General features: G+C 36.4%; 1 protein-coding gene across 2 annotated transcripts in view; it reads right to left on the minus strand.

Moving 5' to 3' along the window:
- The window catches only part of LOC123564808 (phosphomannomutase 2-like), a 35,888-nt gene extending 26,543 nt beyond the window's left edge, over nt 1-9,345 (minus strand). Inside the window, exon 1 of one of the 2 annotated variants that reach the window (XM_045358635.2) lies at nt 9,204-9,345. In XM_045358635.2, coding sequence (XP_045214570.1) covers nt 9,204-9,269 — 66 coding nt within the window. In that variant the 5' untranslated portion in view covers nt 9,270-9,345. Of the gene's footprint in view, nt 1-3,783; nt 3,925-9,203 lie in introns of those variants that run through there. The other variant, XM_053537433.1, reaches the window with a different exon arrangement.
- Nucleotides 9,346-23,416: the final 14,071 nt, after the last annotated feature.

Genomic DNA, 23,416 nt, shown 5'->3' on the forward strand with positions numbered 1-23,416 from the left:
ACAAACAAAAACGTATGTATATTTTTAGCATAAATATACTTATTTGAAAGAAAAAACAGACTAAATTTATCATACTTTTATATTTTTTTCAAAATATGTTTTAAAAAGGGGGCCGAAAAAGGGGGGACGAAATGACCAATCTGAAATCACCGAGGGGGACGAAATGACCAAATCGGGGACGAGTTGACTGGGGGACGAGTTGACTAGGGGATGAGTTGACTGTAAATCCATTCTTATAACTGTAATTTAGTGTACATGTACCAGAAAACGTTCCCAAAGGATTTCACTGGGTATTTCCTAACAGAAATATGCAGAATTAATTTGGACTTGATAGGACAGAGATAGTCAAAAGTGATCATGCTGTCTAAAACGTCCAATCATTTGGACTAACAGGTTTATAGGTCCTGTTACCAAAGTGCTAGTCACTTCTGAGCCAAGAAAAAAGACCGCTTACTAAATTGGTAGTCCAAATAATTGTACTTGAGAGTTGAATATCGTTATATTTTTTTGACTTGTCGATATCCGCCTCCGGGTACAAACCAGAAAAGGAAAAGAATGTGATAGCACTGTCCCCTTCTTTGCGTAAATAACACCCAACTGAATCCGTTGGGCGGGAACTGTGTTATAATAAAGCGACGAATCAAAAAAAGAAATACATACATAGAAAGCCTGTAATTTTTCCTTTCCAATGATATATATATTATCTAGATTCCTTAAAAAACTTTCAAACTATGGCAGTTAAAAAAATTCAGACGTTTAAATCGCGTGTACTACATATTGGAAAATGGCCGATACAGGTAAACACATTACTACACGAAGCGTTTTCATTGGTCACGCCTCCGACCGCCATTACATGAAGACGATTGAAACATTAGAGGTTTAAATTTTTTACAACAGAAATTCTTGATAAATATGGGTTATTAATAAAACCCGGCCCGGCCCGGCCCGGCCAAAACCACGGAAATAGCCGATTCTGATTGTACAGAAACCACCGGAAACTTACGGACGGAAGGCTAATATAATTACGAATGATATCGTGTCGATATCAACTTACATATTTAGAATTTAGTAAAAAAAAACCACTGAACTTTATGGTGCCCGTGAGGAACTTCTTTGATGAATGGGTTAAAACTGCGTGTTCTTTCTGGTTGCAAAAACGTCTTAATAGAATTTGTAAACTTGTACACAGGAAGTCGTTATACATAGCGTTGTTTTGACGAGCCTTCTAATTAGTTCCCGATATTTTGTATCGTTATCATTATATACTATTTTATAATCACGTTTTGTCCAAAAAGTTGTTATATTTCGAAGAAAGGAATTCCTCTTGGGCCTCAAAGAGTTTTTGTTTCACCTGTGCATTCCCAAAGCCTAAATAATTCTTTGTGTCCGGTAACATGCCTAAAACAAGAGGACCATGATGGTCCTGAATCACTCACCTATCCCCACATGACCCAGTGTTGAACTGAGTATGACATCGTTATTTCTATTATTTGACACAGTGACCTAGTTTTTGAGCACATGTGACCTAGATATCATCAAGATAAAAAATTCTGACCAATTTTCATGAAGATCCATTGAAAAATATGGCCTCTAGAGAGGTCACAAGGTTTTTCTATTATTTGACCTAATGACCTAGTTTTTGAAGGCACGTGACCCACTTTCAAACTTGACCTAGATATCATCAAGGTGAACATTCTCACCAATTTTCATGAAGATCTCTTGAAAAATATGGCCTCCAGAGAGGTCACAAGGTTTTTCTATTTTTCGACCTACTGACCTAGTTTTTGACCACACATGACCCAGTTACGAATCTGACCTAGATATCATAAAGCTGAACATTCTCACCCATTTTCATGAAGATCCATTGAGAAATATGGCCTCTAGAGAGGTCACAAGGTTTTTCTATTTTTAGACCTACTGACCTAGTTTTTGATCCCACGTGACCCAGTTTCAAACTTGACCTAGATATCATCAAGGTGAACATTCTGACCAATATTCATGAAGATCTCATGAAAAATATGGCCTCTAGAGAGGTCACAAATTTTTTCTATTTTTAGATCTACTGACCTAGTTTTTAACCCAACGTGACCCAGTTTCGAACTTGACCTAGATATCATCTAGGTAAACATTCTGACCAATTTTCATGAAGATCCATTGAAAAATATGGCCTCTAGAGAGGTCACAAGGTTTTTCTACTTTTAGACCAACTGACCTAGTTTTTGACCGCACGTGACCCAGTTTCGAACTTGACCTAGATATCATCAAGGTGAACATTCTGACCAATTTTCATGAAGATCCATTGAGAAATATGGCCTCTAGAGAGGTCACAAGGTTTTTCTATTTTTAGACCTACTGACCTAGTTTTTGACCGCACGTGACCCAGTTTCGAACTTGACCTAGATATCATCAAGGTGAACATTCTGACCAATATTCTTGAAAATCTCATGTAAAATATGGCCTCTAGAGAGGTCACAAGGTTTTTCTATTTTTAGATCTACTGACCTAGTTTTTAAACCCACGTGACCCAGTTTCGAACTTGACGTAGATATCATCAAGGTGAACATTCTGACCAATTTTCATGAAGATCCATTGAGAAATATGGCCTCTAGAGAGGTCACAAGGTTTTTCTATTTTTAGACCTAATGACCTAGTTTTTGATCCCACGTGACCCAGTTTCGAACTTGACCTAGATATCATCAAGGTGAACATTCTGACCAATATACATGAAGATCTCATGAAAAATATGGCTTCTAGAGAGGTCACAAGGTTTTTCTATTTTTAGACCTACTGACCTAGTTTTTGATGGCATGTGACCCAGTTTCGAACTTGGCCTAGATATCATCAAGGTCAACATTCTGACAAATTTTCATGAAGATCTTTTGAAATATATGGCCTCTAGAGAGGTCACAAGGTTTTTCTATTTTTAGACCTACTGACCTAGTTTTTGATGGCACATGACTCAGTTTCGAACTTGACCTAGATATCATCAAGATGAACATTCTGACCAACTTTTATAAAGATCCCACGAAAAATGTGACCTCTAGAGTGGTCACAAGCAAAAGTTTACGGACGGACGGACAGACGGACGCACAGACGACGGACGACGGACGCTGCGTGATCACAAAAGCTCACCTTGTCACTATGTGACAGGTGAGCTAAAAATAGGTAGTAAAAAGGCAGGATTTTTTATACTTTTTTGTTCAATGAGACTTTACGGAAATTATTTTTATGTCCAAAAAAATGAATACGAATAATTTCTAATATCACTGACAATTTTTAAAGAATAGAATGAGCAGTTTTTTAAAACTTTTTATTAAAAAGTTTTTAAAAAATCTCAAAGACCATAAAACATTTAGGGTCATGTAAAAAAAATAGGATAGGTTGGGATACCGATTACGCGCGAAGAATGCAGCGTTGAATATTGAAAAGTTTTACACACGGTACCCCATATTTTTAAAATATTCCTGTATAAATATATAGAAACAAATACTGAGATAGGTTTGTTCACGCAGTATTCTGAATATCTCTTGAACTTAGTCAACTGAACTGACGTACGATGAAAGTCACAAATTGAATATACTGTGGTACATTGCAGTTTGTGGCATAGCCTTTGCACTTTTGATAATCGATTTCATATTCGGCAGGTTGCTATAATGTTTTAACATATTTGTTTTTCTTTTTCTTTTTTAAGTTTGCAAGTAATCTCTGAATAAACTGACTTACTTAAGTTATATTCAAATTAGTTCAAAACTATATAGAGTAGAATCGAGATACAAATTTTACCTTTTTTCATTTTTGTACAGATGTCTCGTAAACCGGAGGTCGCGGGGTCGAATCCTGTCAGCGGATTTTGACCGTGACTCCAACAGTCCCTTCTTTCGGTGCGAGTAGTGGTTACTTTCCAGGAAGCAGTCATCAAGTGTATTTCACATTAGTTGGTGAACCAAAATCGACAGGAAAAAGAAATCTTTTAAATGGGAACAAAATTACCATTTAACTGCACTCAATATATACAACGATTCACACTGTTTCGTGAAAAAACGACCAAGTAAAAACTTGTTAAGGTTCGTTTGGATATTTACCAATGCTCTACACTTTCAGATTATGCATTTAGATACTTCAAAATTAAACTTCAATGGTTAGACGTATCTTGCAAAACTTTGCAATTTATTTAGGTTGATTTGATATATTATTGTATACAGAATGCCTTTTCAGTCAGTTTGCTAGTGCTCGGCATTTTTGATACAGAACAACTGAAGAATCGTTTGAGCCCGCTAATCATAATTTACAAATAAGTCTCGAAAAAGCAAAATAAAACTTTGAACGGATGTTGTTTCTTCAAATCTCACAAATTTCTTCATTAAGATTTTTTTTGTAAATTTATCAATATCACAATGTACTGCAGATGATTTACTCTAACACTGCTTACTTTACTATGGTTACGTGACCACACCGGAAGTGAACTGTACTTGGATCTATATTGAGCAGCTTTAATGCTGTCGCATTCTTGTGAGTTTTTCATTGGTAGAACCAAACCTATTGTAATTATGCAAATAAAACTGTTGCTCTTCTTTTGTATATACCGAGTACGATAGTATGCAGTTTTTTACGAAAGATCTGAGTGTAATTCTTCAGCTATAATTGGTTTGTTAAACTGCCCATGTGTGGCCAAATCCATAAAGCATCTCAGAAAAGTTTTAACCTTACAATTTTTTTTTTCAACTTTACGGTAAAGAAAGTGTAATGAGCGGGATTTTCCAAAAACAAGTTGCATCCTTCATAACTTGTTTAAATAATAGTAAAAGTTGATCTTCACCCGATATTACATTGTATTGAAAAGGAAAAATTCGTACTCCTTACGCAAATCGCGTTGAGAAATCACATTTTAGCTCAACCCTAAATATATATATTTGTGACGTTTCTGTTTTACGGAGATTAATTTATTTTTTGGGTTTCCATTATATCCAAAAAGTAATTATGTTTCATTTGGTATAACAGGCCCATTGAAACCTATATGTTTTCAAATGGAATGACTAAGTAGTGTACGTGTTCTTTTTTCACAAATACAATTATGATAAAAAAAAATTGAATTGTAATATGAGCGAAAAATAAATAGGGATCTCCTTCTTCGTTTTCGCCGTATTGTCTTAATTTTCTCTTACCCTATTTTCACGCGCAGCTATTGCACACTCAATTTTTACATACAAATGCTGTATCTAAGGGAAAAATAAGTTAATCACCACAAAAAAGTTTACAACAGCATAAATTTCATTTAATTATATTCTTATTTTGTTAGCCATTTTCGATTTCTTTCCGATCTTTATTGTTACGCGTGTATCCCTGAATACATGTTACACACAAAAGCGGCGTAATGAAAAACATAATATAGTACTTCTTATTAAACATTTTACTGATCGTTCGCCACTAAGTGTGTATCTTTTATTTTCTGAAAATGTTCCTGAAATGTTTTTGAATGAAATAAAATTATAAAATGACTATCAGGTTCATTTTTATGCTGTGGTGCTAGGAAAATTTTGATTGTGCATATCAAAGTCCCGACCAACTTAAAAGTCAGAATTAGCCGGGAAGAATTATTTCCTGTTGTGGCCTTTTAGGATTTTAAGCCCATTTTCGTCAACATTTTATTATACATTTACATTTTAAATACTAAATTCTTTCTCTAAAGTAACTTACAATTGTCGCATTGAAAAATATTAGTCATGGATAGAGTTATTTTGAGGGATCACTCTCTCAGGAATACATTATTTATTTTATTATACCGAAAAAAATAATGAAATGATTTATTTAACATTAAAAAAGTCATTACTTACCAAATAATGAAGACAGAATTAAGGAGGCTTTACTAGTAAGCACTTAGAAATTGTCGCGACTTTGCTGTATAAAAATCATTACTTTTTGATAGGTATCTATAGTCTTGAGGTTACATAACGCTGTATTTATAGGCATACTTCAACAAAATCAGCAGCAGTAACATTCGAAAAGCGGCGATAACTACGGAACATATAATGAGAGCACTCATTTTCTTAGTAGTTAGCAGTTAGTTAATTTCCAATCTGATGGTGATAGTTTCAGTTTGATATTTGATGAAAAATTGTTTTCAAAATGTTGCATGTAGAACAAATCATTCAAAAGCAGAAAAGAAAAATAGGCCGGGTTCACACATGTATGAACACAAGATAAAGTAATTTAATCCTATGTATAAATAAGCGCATCGTCTTTTAATCAGTACGAAAGTATGGATCTCTCATAGGGAGACATGAAAATGTAATATCACATGCGCAGAAAAACAAAATAGCGTTGTTGCGCATGTGATATGAAATTATTGTTTTTATCATTAAATCTATATTTATAGTCCTTTCCATTGTTCTAGATGTAGTCACATGTTCAACGATAAAAAATCGTATTTTCTCGAAGGCGGAGCCAAACACACATATTGACCTCCAGCTGTGACGTCCACGCGTTATTACGTTAAAACAATGCGACGTCGTATACAATTAACCACGAAAGATGACCTAAGGCTGCAGACATTTGTATCTAATGTTTATACTTATGAGACTCATTGAGTAGGCTGGATTTGATAATAAAACAATTTTCGTTTTTATGTGTGGTCGATATGTGGATTTATCAACCTGTTAAAGCGATATCAAGTCGATAAATTCGCTCAAGGTTGATACTGCTTTTATCAGGCCGATAAATCCACCTATGAGCCAAGCCATGAGAAAACCAACATTGCCTATTGCGATTAGTTTTTAGTTTATACAAATTTGTTTTAGCTCGATTGTGATGAAAGCTTCAAGCTTATTGTAACCACTCTCGAGTCCGCTTCCTGGAAAAACCAGTACTGGTGTCATATGAGAAGTCAAGGTCGTGACCCCAATGGGGCTCGAACCCACGGCCTCTGGATTGAGCGGCCAACACCTTATCCACTAGACCACCGCTCCCTATTGCAATTAGAGAAACCGTTAGCAAACAGCATGGATCCTGACCAGACTGGGCGGATGTTGGTTTTCTCATGGCGTGGCTCATATCGACCTCACCAAATGGCAATTATTGTATAATATCACATGCGCAGAAATTGAAAATAACGATTTTGCGCACGAGATATAAAAACGCTTATGATATATTATTCAAGCTAAACTAATGGGAAAAGTGCATTGGACATTGTGTGGGGTATAATAATTTAACATCTGAATTGCACACATTTGTAATCCTTGCTTTAAAATGTTCATTTTAAAAACAAAAAAGTTAATCTTGGGTGAATAGTTGTATAAGCATATAGCAAAAGCATAGTTCGTAGTCCGACCGGACCGGTTTTTTTTTTAATTCTGTGTTAAAAAGATATGCTAGTATTATTTCAAATATAAAAGAAAGAGAAATCAAAAATTAAATAATCTAAAAACAAAAATAACGTTAGCAGTAAATTGTTAAAACATGAAAGTTCATTGCTATCACTACCCTCCCATTTATCCGTATTAGATATTTACCATTCTTTATTGTTTTGTTTTAAACAGACTGAGCGGACATGTTTCGGGGTGTGTGTGTGTGTGTGTGTGTGGTGGGGGAGTCCGGGTTCGAAACTTTGCGACCGATCTTTCATATTTTATACTCCAGTTCATTCATTTCTACAACTTACTGTAACTCCGGGTATCATCTCCATACAAAATCACCCGGTTTTGTTTAAAGCTAAAACATATGATTTAACATTTGAGCAACATTTTATGATTTTTTTTTTCAGTTTTCTTGTATTTCAGGAACAAAGACCTATTACATAGAGTTATACCTCTTCTGGAAATGTTTACTTTGATATTTTTTATGAAATTTTGTAATTGTCTCCCTTTAATATGAAAAAAATGTAAAAAGTGGACTATGGTTTTAGATTTTGATATAATTTATTAGTTTGTTTAGTTTTATATTCAAATTTGAATACTTCAACAACCTGAAACAAATGGCAAGTATGAAAACAGCACATAGCTTCGTAGTTCATCTATTTTCGATCTATCTTGGTTGCGCAACCGAGATAGGCAGAAGGAGTATAATAATAATTTCATAAACTTACATTTCTAGTTAATTTTCACAAAATGTGTACTTATCAATGCAAATCTTTGACAACCTTAATATAAGAGTGTTTATATTCATATGTTCCCTAAGACAAGATATTTTCATTAAATTAATACTTAATATGCTAAAACGCTATCTTGGTCGGGCAACCAAATTTTATAAATACTTCCAGTGCACGGTATAGACCCCTTCGCATTACTACACAACCTAGTGTCACATCGTTAGGTGTGAAATAACGACGTACATTTAACTAGCCTGTCCAGTTCTGCTGAAAGTATCCTGCAAACTGCTATCTCGTGTCTGTCCGGTACACAAAATGACACATCGACTGCCGAACGTATTACTTCTTTGACTGAGTGTGATTCAAATATCTTGTTATTTTAGGTCTTTGCTTATGTCAAGTGCAATACTTCGTCAAACATACGTATCATCAATATTAAATACTTTGCTTCTACTTTTGTAATAATGAAATAAAATACACATAATTGCCTTGATAAAGATGACGGTATCACCATTCGTAATTATATTAGCTTTCCGTCCGTAAGTTTCCGGTGGTTTCCGTACAATCGGAATCGGCTATTTCCGTGGTTTGGGCCGAGCTGGGTTTTATTAATAACCATAAATATGTCCTGTTCTTATGTTTTTTATTTACTATTTATGATTTAAAACAACAGGTAAGTTGTTAGGGCTAAAGAAAAATCATGACTACTGATAAATCGTAATTTCAATCGACCACAGTTTCCACCACAGTTTTGATTTTTTCTGGTTGAGACCTCTAGGTAGACAACGTAAAATATCAAAATGTTAAATCGGTCTACCCGAGGTCTCATTATTTAGACTAACTAAATTGGCAAAATAAAATGCTTCCTATATGGTTTAATGCTGGTTCAGATAAACAAAGAGAACTTCACATATATCCATTAATCATTCTACAGATGTCTGCAGTATTCATACGTCGCACAGCCATCTATTTTATTTGTGACAAGCATAGGCCCGGTGCCGGTGGTGACAGGTATGATGCAATTTTTTTATCGCTCAAAATTACATTTTGCACAGAATTGTAATGTAAAATAATTACGTCAATGTGATCAGAAATAAAACAATTAATTCTGGATAAAAAATACCTTCCGAGGAGCCGTGAGAGTTCCATCAACATCAAAGATAAATATTGTTTGCGTGTCACGTTGCATTTTGTAAACAATGATCTGTATCACACAAAACGCTTGAATGAGCAGTCTAGATCCCGTGCTGTACCCGTACCGTATACCATATTATTGTTTAGCGCGGAGAATTTTCAGAAACGCTGTTCAGTGTTTCCCTTCCAACAAGAGGTGTACTGGTCAGAAACATAGGCTATCCTTGCGTGTATCGGTGCTATACACTGGGTACGTTAAAGAACCAAGGGTCTATTCAGAAAGAGCTAAGGTTTGGTACCCGGATTCCCTTGTATCTGAATAATTGTCTCTTCAACTTAAGTATGCACCTTTCAGACACTTGTATATATACACGTAGTGTGCACTTGTAAATAATAGCACTTAGTGAGCACAGTTCATATAACTAGAATGTGTCTGTAGGACACAGGGTGTGCCCCCACTTGTACATTTGTCACAATTAAGGGGCAATAATTAAAATGTTTGCAGTCTTAATGGGGTATAGCCTCAACAAACATTTTATGAAAAGGGCTCATTATTCTAGGCCCTATACTTTTTGAGCTATGAGCATCACAAACAAAAAATCTACTATTTTGGCTATTTCAAGGGCCATAACTCTGTAATAAGAGTAAGATTCTCAAGAAGAATGCCATGTGTGCAATGCCACATCATGATAAAGACTCCTGCAAGGTTTCCTGAATTTACATCTAATACTTTTTGAGCTAGGCACATAATTAGGTGAAAAAGTGCATTTTTTTACTATTTCAGGGGCCAAAACTTTAAAAATAGGGGGTGGAACCAGCCAAAAAATTAGAGGTGTGCAAGTTTATATCATGATAAAGACCTATGCAAGTTTTCAACCATTTATATTAAATACTTTTTGAGCTAGGTACGTCACAAGGTGAAAATGTACATTTTTGACTATTTCAGGGACCATAACTCTAAAAATAGGGGGCAGACCAAATGAAAAATAGGAGGTGCGCAAGTTCATATCATGATTAAGACTCATGCAAGGTTTCATAAATCTATATCAAATACTTTTTGAACTAGGCATGTCACAAGGTGAAAATGTGCATTTTTTACTATTTCAGGGGCCATAACTCTGAAAATAGGAGGCGGACCAAAATGAAAAACAGGAGGTGCGCAAGTTCATTCATGATTAAGACTCATGCAAGGTTTCATGAATCTATATCAAATACTTTTTGAGCTAAGCATGTCACAATGTGAAAATGTGCAATTTTGACTATTTCAGGGGCCATAACTCTGAAAATGGGGGCAGAGCCAGAATAAAAATAAAATAGGAGTCGTGCAAGCTCATATCATGAATTTATTAAGACTCATGCAAGGTTTCATGAATCTATATCAAATACTTTTTGAGCTAGGCGTGTCACAAGGTAAAAATGTGCATTTTTGACTATTTCAGGGGCCATAACTCTGAAAATAGGGGGCGGAGCCAGACGAAAAATAAAATAGGAGGTGTGCAAGCTCATATCATGAATTGATTAAGACTCATGCAAGGTTTCATGAATCTATATCAAATACTTTTTGAGCTAGGCGTGTCACAAGGTAAAAATGTGCATTTTTGACTATTTCAGGGGCCATAACTCTGAAAATAGGGGGCGGAGCCAGACGAAAAATAGGAGGTGCGCAAGTTCATATCATGATAAAGACTCATGCAAGGTTTCATGAATCTATATCAAATACTTTTGAGCTAGGCGTGTCACGAACTTCGGACGGACGGACGCACGCACGCACGCACGCACGCACGCACGGATGCACGGACGGACAGATGCACGGACAAGACCAAATCTATATGCCCCCACCACTCGTGGGGGGGGGGGCACAAAAATGAAAATACCTTTCCAGAGGGTGCGCCTATACAGACAGAAGTTACTTGTAATACAATACAATGGCGGAAAAGTATACACTTTTGTGCTCGTCAAGCCACAAAGATTGTTAATAGAAAATAGAAGAAAATCGGGACAAATAAAAGGGACAGGATAATTTGTTAGTGATTTAAAAGATAAAGCAGAGGTAAAGAGCAAAGTATTGAATTGCTCAAGGGTTTAAAGGAAGGAATGCGAGTATGTTGCGCAAGCAGCGATGCATCGTCAATAGAAGAAGAAGAAGACTGTCAGGTGGAAAATTATAGTCCTGCGGAAAATGTGTATTTATAGTAGATAGTGGTTGCAGACATTAACCTGACGGATGATAATGGCGTGATTGCCTTGTAAGTGGGTGAGATAATCTTCCTCCGGGATTGCAACCAGTTGATTTGAGATTTATACATAAGAGAGAGAGAGAGAGAGAGAGAGAGAGAGTCGGGAGTCAATGTGCTGGAGATCTAACCTAAGCCATTTTAAGCTGTATAGCATGTCAGTGACACTGGAAGTGCAGTCAAAGTCGGACATAGCCTATGCCCTGCTCATCTTTAGACCACTTCTATTTAGTCTACTTGGGTTTGTGTGTGTGGAGACTAGACTTAGGAGCTATATTCCAGCTGTGGTCGGACGAGGGTCTGATATGCCATGGACTTAAGAGGTTTTGAGTTGACCTTTATATCCCTGCGAAGAAAATCTAGAGTTTGATTTGCCTGTTTTGTTGACCTATATATGTGGGCGTCCCACGAGAGATCGTTTGAGATATTCACGCGAAGTTATTTTGCTGAGGTGACATATTTTCTAGCAGTGTATTGTGAGGGAGTAGAATGTTTCCTTCTTTTGACGTGGATAACTTGACACTTGGAGGGATTGAATTCCATATCCCAGTCCAACTACCACTTTTGTAGTGTTTTAATGTCGTTTTTGAGGGTATTTGATTGTCTGACAGGGATAAGTGATATGTATATTGTAGTGTCATCTGTAAATAGACACATTTTAGACTGTATATTTTGTGCGAGATCATTGATGTATGCAAGAGCAGGGGCTCAAGCGTAGTCGTAGGTAATTGATTTTTGTACTTATAACATGTGTAAATATCGAGTTCTGCTCAACCCGGAGCTAGAGGGCACGGACAGTAGCATGCATTTCCACTACCGCCCATGAACAGGCTCAATCAAACCCAGTTTGTACATACCACGTGGTTTGTGACGTCATTTTCGGGTATTACGGCAAGAAAATTAATAAACAAATCCGTCGATTCAAAACTTAAAAAACACCGTAAGTATTTCATTTTTTCACCGATTTTAATAAATCTTTTACGAGGCTCATTGTTGTGTCTTTCGCCGCTGTTTATTTCGGTTCCAAGAAGACCTGCAAACCACTTTACTTGAAATAAAATGGTAGGTTTCTCTTAGAAAAATGTGTCTTCTGAAAATGCGAAAACGGCAAAAATAATACGTCGGCAAGCAGATTCATGAATACACCTATTGTTCCTTTACGAACAGTTTCGCGGATTATTGAGTTTAAGACTCGTTTCCTCATGTGTAATACCTGTTTGCAGATTTCTTTAGCTTTTAAGATGTGATATGAAAGAACGGTTTTTTTTCAATGCTTCTTTAAGATCGTTTAGTAGATCTATTAAAAATTTTCTGTTTCATTACTTGTTATCTAATAATTTAGAGCTTTCAAGAGAAGTTTCCTAATTTCTATTTTATTTATAGTCTCGAGTCTCTAAATGAGACTGTTGCATCCGCGGTCGCTAACAACCATCTTAAAAGATTCAAACTGCCAAAATGTCTACAAAAAGTTTTTAAAATTGAAAATACATCCTACTTGTTCACATTATTTGTATACTTATCAAGCATTAGTGAAAATAATAAAATAAAATAATTGAATATGTATCGAAACTTTATATAGGATTAACTCTTTGAGATTTCGTGATTATGGTGGTAGATCTACTAAACTTTGATAAAATAAAGCCTGATGTTAGCAAAGACAAATACTGGGATGACGTATTTTAACTTTTTCAGAGTAGGCCTAATGACGAGAACAAAGACTAAACTTAAACTTGGGAAACGATCTAAGACGTCAGTGTTCAGACACAGAAACCAACAAGCGAGTTCAAATGTAAAGTTTGTTACATCGTGGATACGTACAGAAGATAAAATTTTCAATAAAACTACTTATTAACATAAAATTAACACATTAAATTATAGTACATGTATATGCAGATAGTAACAAATAAAATTTATTAAACGTTTGAAATGTAAAACATAACAGTGAAATATAAGTAAAATTGGAAATATTCATTTTATCAGACCCAACAAAGCAATGGCGATATAACAAATGCAAAATCAATAAAAGGTCACCAAGCTAGTTTTGTAGTTTCCATATATGCATATTGAAACTTAGTAATCAACGTTCATAAATGAAGACTGTGCAGCATCTTTTTGTGATAAATTTGTTTTTATGCCCCCGAAGGGAGGCATATAGTTTTTGAACCGTCTGTCAGTCTGTCGGTCTGTCAGTCTGTCCGCAATTTTCGTGTCCGGTCATATCTTTGTCATCGATTGATGGATTTTCAAATAACTTTGCATGAATGTGTACCACAGTAAGACGACGTGTCGCGCGCAAGACCCAGGTCCATAGCTCAAAGGTCAAGGTCACACTTAGACGTTAAAGGTCATTTTTCATGATAGTGCATTCGTGTCCGGTCCATATCTTTGTCATCCATGGATGGATTTTCAAATAACTTGGCATGAATGTGTACCACAGTAAGACGACGTGTCGCGCGCAAGACCCAGGTCCTTAGCTCAAAGGTCAAGGTCACACTTAGACGTTAAAGGTCATTTTTCATGATAGTGCATTCGTGTCCGGTCCATATCTTTGTCATCCATAGATGGATCTTCAAATAACTTGGCATGAATGTGTATCACAGTAAGACGACGTGTCGCGCGCAAGACCCAGGTCCGTAGCTCAAAGGTCAAGGTCACACATAGACGTTAAAGGTCATATTTCATGATAGTGCATTGATGGGCGTGTCCGGTCCATATCTTTGTCATTCATGCATAGATTTTAAAATTATTGGGCATGAATGTGTACCACAGTAAGACGACGTGTCGCGCGCAAGACCCAGGTCCGTAGCTCAAAGGTCAAGGTCACACATAGACGTTAAAGGTCATATTTCATGATAGTGCATTGATGGGCGTGTCCGGTCCATATCTTTGTCATTCATGCATGGATTTAAAATTATTGGGCATGAATGTGTACCACAGTAAGACGACGTGTCGCGCAAGCACCAGGTCAGCTCGTTAAAGTTCATTTTACTCAAAAAATTTACTGACGTTAAATCATATGTTTAATAGATTGTAAGTGCATTTATGCGTTCGCATATCTTTGTCATTCATGCATGGATTGTAAAATTATTGGGCATGAATGTGTACCACAGTAAGACGACGTGTCGCGCATAGCATCCTATGGAGACAGCTCTTGTTTAAAATTATCTTTTACTCAAATAAAAATTTTACTGACGTTGGGCAAACTAGCATATGTATATGATATAAAGTTATTGTAAGTGTAAAGCATTTCCATCTCGACTTTCCATTTGTCGTATCGTCCAGTAATCACAGTTCAATCAATGTAAACCATATATAAATAACAAAAATATACATGTGTATGCAATACTTCTTGTATGTCATACTAGCGTGTAAAATGCAGATTCACCTTTAAAAATAAAAACAATATACAAAAGGTAATGTGTTAAAATATTTTCTCAAATATCTGGACACTTTCAACGCGTAAACCAACGACTAGAAGAATATAATAAATTGGAGTTTGAGTAAAACTTCTTTGTATCTCATAAAGACCACAACAAACGTTAGAGAAAGAATATATTGCATAACCTATGAGTAAAGCCTTAGTGATTAGTCAAAGAGCACACATAAGTGCGATATTGATCTGCTCCTGAGGCATGCCTATCTAACATAGTTATCACAGATGGAATCAAGGGTCGGTGTAACATCTTCCAAATATAGGTCATGTAATGAAACAGTTGTCTATTTCTAAATTATGAACCTAGTTATGGTAAGGGTCGCAGAATCATGACTGATGATAACTTGGGCTTATCATAAAACTTAAAAATCATATATCCAATCATATAATGATGAAACCAAAAAGTGCTAAAACTTTGTGCCCTAAAAAGGGGGCATAAAAGTTAAAGTATGAAAAGAAAAGCAGGTTTATCCTGTTTGATAAACGTAACATTATGAATTTGAATTTTCTTAAGCTTTTGCATAATCTAATTGTACAGTATTACATGCATTCTTCAGACCCCTATACGTATGTTGTCATAGTATCAAATTATTTTTGACAAACGATAAATATCTTTTATGAACAATATAACAATCGTTAAAAATATCGTTTCATAATCATGGTCGTAAAATGGAATGTAAGACTATGCCTACACAATCACTTTACTTGCCAACATTATTCGTAAAAAGTATGTTCAAGTTGTGTTAACAGGCAGGCTTTAAAAATAATCTCAAAGCGGCTACGACAGTCCTTTATCGCTCACATAATACAACTGCTTATACAGCAAAGCCCCCATCCTTCCTATGGACTGAAAGTGTATGAAAAGGAAACAATAATTTTGAAAAAAGACAACTGAATTATTCTTTCTAATAAAGGCATACGGAAAAATGTTTTGTCAACACTTCAAAAATGAAACAGGGCTTTACTGTTTATAAACGGTTACCGTCTAGTTTAGAATACCACGCACTAAGTAGGTAGACACTGTTTACTTACCTGCTGACAGAAGTAAGTAGTTTTAAAGAACCAAGTCTCAACTGTTAGGGACAATCTGTGTATTCTCTTAATCTGCTTGCCGTCATATCATTCTTGCCGTATTAGCATTTTACGAAGACATATGTTTTCACAGATAAACCCACCATTTTCTTTCCAGTAAAGTGATTCGCTGGCCTTCTTGGAAATAAACAGCGGTGAAAGACACAAAAATGTAAAGGAAATCAATTCTGTATTATTTTGTAAAACATGGGTTTTTCTTGCCGCATTACCCTACAAGAATTTGCCGAATTTCAGTGTTGGAACGGACCTTTGCAAAAACTGCTTAGAATTTCAGAAAAACATTACCTTGTGTTTATAGCCCACTATCTTGGCTTGAGCCTCGTAAAAGATTTATTCAAATCGGTGAAAAAATAAAATACTTACGGTGTTTTTAAGTTTTGAATCGACGGATTTATTTATTAATTTTCTTGCCGTAATACCCGAAAATGACATCACAACACACGTGGTATGTACACACTGAAAATACAATTTAGAGGCATCCGCAGATGTGTTCATGCAGCGGTACACATGGAACCTTCAATTATACACTAGTGTGTAATTCCATGAAAAGCGGTGTATGGTCCCCATGCAGTTAAAAAATACAAGAGGAGGAATTTATATTCCAGAGTTCTATTTTCCAAAGTGAAACTTGTCTTTAGCGGTGTCTTTTTAGCTTCTTAGTGGTCCTGAGCTGATCTTTAATTTAATACTCAAAAATTGCACTAAAAATAATAATTATTATATTATTATTATTGTTATTATTATTATTATTGTTATTATTATACCAGATTTGTTGAGCGCCCTTTTCATATGGAATATACGTTCAAAGGCGCTTTACAATTAAACATGTGACACATCGCAGATATGTAGGAAAATAACAAAACATGACACATGTAATCACAAAACTGAAACTGAACAATTTGATTAAACGCCTTTTTTATAAATGGCGTTGTACATAATAATAAAAAATAATAGTTATTACAACAATATCATAAATAAACAATGATAATATTTACAGCCTTATTGTAACAAACAGCCATGACCGCACCCCCCCCCCCCCCCCCCCCCCCACTCTCTTGAGGTCGTTTTACCCCTATTGCTAATACCAGTGCTTTAAACATTATACTAATATATGACCAGTAAGTGTGCTAAAAATGTCCTTAGTGCCTTATTAGGTCATATTTTCATCGATTTTATCTCTGTATTAATCAAGTTAAAGTCACGGTGCTTTGTTGTGTGAAAAATGCGTGCTGAATCGCAACCTCACTGGGGCTAGAGGACATGGACGATAGCATGCATTTCTACCTACCGTCCATAAACAGACTCAATCAAAATAAGCCTGCAACATTTTCATTTTTATGCCCCCGAAGGGAGGCATATTAGTTTTCAACTGTCCATTTGTTAGTTAGTTCGTTCGTTCGTTCGCCACAATGTTAACTTTTTGCATGAAGGCACTTTACTCGCGAACCACTGCACCCAGTATCTTCAAACTTCACATGCTGATGGTACTTATTGAGTACACGACCCCTACTGACATTAGGGTCACCAGGTCAAAGGTCAAGGTCACAGGGGCCAATGTTATCTTTTTGCATGAAGGCGTTTTACTCGCGAACCACTGCACCCAGGACCTTCAATCTTCACTTGCTGATAGTACTTACTGAGTACACGACCTCTACAGACTTTGGGGTCACCAGGTCAAAGGTCAAGGTCACTGGGGCCAATGTTAACGTTTTGCATGAAGGCACTTAACTCGCGAACCACTGCACCCAGTATCTTCAAACTTCACATGCTGATGGTACTTATTGAGTACACGACCCCTACTGACATTAGGGTCACCAGGTCAAAGGTCAAGGTCACAGGGGCCAATGTTATCTTTTTTGCATGAAGGCTTTTTACTCGCGAACCACTGCACCCAGGACCTTCAATCTTCACTTGCTGATAGTACTTACTGAGTACACGACCCCTACAGACTTTGGGGTCACCAGGTCAAAGGTCAAGGTCACTGGGGCCAATGTTAACGTTTTGCATGAAGGCACTTAACTCGCGAACCACTGCACCCAGGACCTTCAAACTTCACATGCTGATAGTACTTATTGAGTACACGACCCCTATTGACGTTGGGATCACCAGGTCAAAGGTCAAGGCGCTGCGGGGGCATTTGTCACCATTAGTGACAGTTCTTGTTGTCGTATTCAGCTACAAGTACAGTAGTGTTTCCACTTTTTCTGTTTTTAATCCCCTGCCACGAGTGGTGGGGGTTATAGGAATGGTCTCCGTCTGTCCGTCTTCTGTCCTTCCATTCATCCGTAACATTTTGTGTCTGCTCTGTATCAGCTAAACCTCTTGAAGGATTTTTATGAAACTTAGGTCAAATAATCACCTCATCAAGACAATTTGCAGAAATCATGAGCCGGCTCAAGGTCAAGGTCACAACTCAGCGTCAAAGATTTGAGCTCTGTATCTCCTAAACCCCTTGAATTATTTTCATGAAACTTGGATCAAATGATCAACCCATCAATACGATGTGCAAAACTCATGAGTCAGCCATGTCAGCTCAATGTCAAGGTCAAACCTCAAGGTCAAAGGTTTGAGGTATGTATCTCCTAAACCCCTTGCAGAATTTTCATGAAACATAGGTCAAATGATCATCTCATCAAGACGATATACTGAACTTACGAGTCAACCATGTTGGCTCAAGGTCACGGTCACAACTCAATGTCAAAGGTGTGAGCCTTCCATTTAGTGTCTGCTTCCAGACTCTGTATCTCCTAGTCATACCATCAACCCTTTCACTATTCATAACAGTGGCGGGATATAGTTGTCTTTCAGACTGCCTTGCATCATTAATTTTGGTCTACAAACTATGTGCATAAACTAGATTTGATAACACTTTAACTTCTACATGAATTACAAAAAGGATTTTACAGTCTATATCACTATTTCCAAAGTGAAACATGTTCTTAGCGGTCATCAGTGGTAATGGATTAGTCCCAATCCGTAACTCTAGTTACCTCCCCTGATGGTCCGTCTAATGACAGAAATGAAATGAAAGTGATAATTACGTCACGAGTTGGACTAGTACTGGATGAACTGAAAACTAAATTTAAACATTTTTGCACTATTTAACCGCTTAGTAGTCCTTATATAGTGTCTCTTTAGTGATCCTTACTGCAATAGTGCTTCTTCAGTGGTCCTTAGTTCTTTCTTAAGGTAGTTCTGCACTTTTGATAAACCGGAAGTGATGGCGTAACGTCATTTATCCGGAAAACGTAGAATAAAGCCTGGATTCGGCGTACGGAAATGAAAATCATTTCCTGAATTAATTGAAATCTGTGATTAAATTTATTACAATGGCAACTTTGCTATATTTCTAAAGTCAAAATATGATATTAAAACATATGACACGTTAAAATAATCAAAATAATGTCTTAAAATTAGCGTGAAATGTCCGGTTTACTTTAATCATGGTCAAATGTCTCAAAAATCAGCACACGGACCTATACATTTTATTTCACCAAATTATAGGCCATGTGTTTATTTACAACTGTGAGAAGTTTCATCAAAATCTACATTGTAGAAAAATTTCTATTCGCGAAAATGTTATGAAAGCAATGAATTTCCTATAGACTCCCATTATGAATTATTGCGTGAGGTCCAAATTTTTCAAATCAGTCTAGCAAAAAATCCAGCACACGACCCTATCTTTTTTATTTGCTGAATTTTCTAAGTACAGTATATTCTAAAATTTTGAAAAATCAGAGTTTAATCAAATTCTACATTGTAGAAAAAATATCGACCCAAACGTGCATAACTACCTTAATGGTCATTAGTACTCCTTAGTGGTCTTTATTGTCCTTAGCGGCCTTTAGTGGTCCTTAGTGGTATATTGTAGACCCGTGTTTTGTAATGTGATTTCGCGATAACAAAATTCGAGGTCAAACTGAAAATTTTCTTTCAATCTCCCTAGAGTGTAATGTTTTAATTTTCCAACGTGATGGTGTAAATGGGTTAATGGTTTATATTAATTTTACTCAGTTAAAGTATAACGGAAGATCATGCCACAGCTGACAGAGACATTGTTCAAAAGTGGAGGTGCAAGGAACACAAAAGTTAATTTTAAGAAGTTTATGAACTATACAAAGACATATCAAAACAATAAAATTTATCAAGCAAATGTTCTTGGCAATCGTGTTTCAGAACAAAATCCGAAGAATAAGGAAGGCAAGTACAAGTAGCCTTAGTTTACCTAAAGCAGGTAGAACCGCAACATCGGCGCATCACAGGAGTCTGAAATGCTATCAATAAGACCCTACGGCTACGGAATGGAACACAGGGTGATCGCAATTTAGCAATAACAACAAATACAGCGCCGGGACAAATAATATAAAATATTTATTTTATGCTTTAAAATTTGTACATCGAGTACATTAGTATTAGAATATTTATCTGCTTATATCAATCTATAATATCCACTAGATTCCTTTTGCAATAAAAAAAACGAACAAAATTTGACTGGGAAAACATGTAAGGAGTAGTTACTCTTGGGAGAATTTATTTTTTGAAGAGCGGAAAGTTGGAATTTCAGTAGTAATATTTAGTACTTGTTGAAATATGACTTTATATAAATAGTGCAATATGGTAATGTCTGTTATGTAATATGAAGGTAAGAAAGTAGGGGAATTGCTACATTTATAATATATTATATTTTATCTTAGCACTGTAATTGTTGTTTAAAAATATTGTTGTGACATCAGCGAATGGCTTCGGCAACAGATGAAGACCAATATACGATATAATCTGTCATATTTATGACTTGTAATTGTGCAATACTCGAATGTAACTCATTAAGCATAAATGTGCATTTTAAGAATTGCGCAGGCTTACAAAGCTTAGGTAACATCCAGCGAAAGACAAAAAATAGTTCCACAGGGCTCCAGATAAGATGCGTATTAGCGTAAATTATGTATAGAAATAATGCAAATACACATGTCTAATAATTTCTAAGCGTATAAAAATGTATATAAAATTACAGAAACGCACACAATGCTTTTTTAAAAACAAAATCTGAATCGTCTGGATGCGTTAGGTAACATAGCCGATCAGCCTTAACTCTCCCACATTGAACGTAAACACGCATCGTATGATTTCTATAAACTTTGCGTGGGTTGAATTTTGCAGTCAGTAAACGGATAAATTATCGGAAGAAGAAGCTCTTACTGGTTTGTTTAGTTACTACTGATATTAAAAATGATTTTAATTCTTATTTTTCGAGAAATAAACAAATAGGCGAAACATTAAATTGTATTTTCTTGTAGTTTTTGAAATCGAAAGTAGATCGTCTATGTTTGGCTGCTTTCACGTAACGAAACAACTTTTTTATGAAAAGATTTAAATAAGAGGTAATTTAACCGTAAACTTCAATGTCAGATACTGCCAATTGCTGCTAAATGTCTTCGTATCATCACAATTTGTAAAATATATTGTTGAAACTGGAGAAAAGTGTAATCGTATCCAGATATAATATTTTGGGTAAATATCGAGCTGTGTTATGAAATTTTAAGAAAAAAAACTAAAAACAAACTGAAACTGGTAGACTATACTGAGTACATCAGTCATTAGCCGACTCAGGCCCTTCAGGCCTTTGATTGATGAAACTTTACAGGGGTGTTCCTTGGATGGTCTTCTTTAAAAACTGTTCAAAGAATTGAATTCCATACAGAAAAACTTTAAAAATCTTCTTGTCCAAAACCACAGGTCATAGGGCGTTAATATTTGGCATGTAGCATCATCTAGTGGTCCTCTACCAAGATTGTTCAAATTATCCTCCTAGGATCAAATATGGCGCCGCCCTGGGGTTGACATGGTTTACATTGACTTATATAGGGTAAACTTTGAAAATCTTCTTGTCCAAAACCACAAAGCATAGGGCCTCAATATTTGGCATTTGACATCCTTTAATGGTCCTCTATAAAGATTGTTCAAATTATGCCCCGAGGGTGAAAAGAGGCCCAGCCCCAGGGGGTCCCAAGTTTTACATAGATTTGTATAGGAAAAAACAGAGAAACAAGCTGACTAAATGCCTCCTTAAAAATGCTTAAGTTTAAGGAACAACCAAATAAATAATTATGTCTCCCCCACTTTGGGGGAGACATATTGTTTTTGCCCTGTCCGTCCGTCCGCCCGTCCGTACGTCACACTTCATTTCTGAGCAATAGCTGGAGAACCATTTGACCTAGAACCATCAAACTCATAGGATTGTAGGGCTGCTGGAGTAGACAACCCCTAGTTTTTTGGGGGTCACTCCGTCAAAGGTCAAGGTCACAGGGGCCTGAACATTGAAAACCATTTCCGATCAATAACTAGAGAACCACTTGACCCAGAATGTTGAAACTTCATAGGATGATTGGTCATGAAGAGTAGATGACCCCTATTGATTTTGGGGTTACTCCGTAAAAGGTCAAGGTCACAGGGGCCTGAACATTGAAAACCATTTCCGATCAATAACTAGAGAACCACTTGACCCAGAATGTTGAAACTTCATAGGATGATTGGTCATGAAGAGTAGATGACCCCTATTGATTTTGGGGTTACTCCGTCAAAGGTCAAGGTCACAGGGGCCTGAACATTGAAAACCATTTCCGATCAATAACTAGAGAACCACTTGACCCAGAATGTTGAAGCTTCATAGGATGATTGGTCATGAAGAGTAGATGACCCCTATTGATTTTGGGGTCACTCCATCAAAGGTCAAGGTCACAGGGGCCTGAACATTGAAAACCATTTCCGATCAATAACTAGAGAACCACTTGACCCAGAATGTTGAAACTTCATAGGATGATTGTACATGCAAAGTAGATGACCCCTATTGATTTTGGGGTCACTCCGTCAAAGGTCAAGGTCACAGGGGCCTGAACATTGAAAACCATTTCGGGTCAGTAACTTGAGAACCACTTGACCCAGAATGTTGAAACTTAATAGGATGATTGGTCATGCAGAGTAGATGACCCCTAACGATTTACAGTTCCGATCAATAACTTGAGAACCACTTGACCCAGAATGTTGAAACTTCATAGGATGATTGAACATGCAGAGTAGATGACCCCTGTTGATTTTGGGTTTAGTCTATTAAAGGTCAAGGTCACCGTGGCCTGTTCATGTAAAATCATTGTTTGGAAATGAATTGAGAACCACTTGACCTACAATGTTGAAACTTAATAAGATGATTGGACATGCAGAGTAGATGACCCCTATTTATTTTGAGGTCACTTGATCAAAGGTCAAGGTCACAGGAGCCTGAACAGTGACTTGAGAACCACTAGGCCAAGAGTGTTGAAATTTAGTGGGATGACTGGACATGCCAAGTAGATGATCCCTATTGCAGCCAACCATCAGTGTCTCTTTGACTTTTGTTTCTGACCCCTATTGACTTCTTGCCTATAGGACTTTGCATTGGGGGAGACATGC

Source organism: Mercenaria mercenaria, chromosome 2 (assembly GCF_021730395.1).
Source record: "Mercenaria mercenaria strain notata chromosome 2, MADL_Memer_1, whole genome shotgun sequence".
Lineage (NCBI taxonomy): Eukaryota > Metazoa > Mollusca > Bivalvia > Venerida > Veneridae > Mercenaria > Mercenaria mercenaria.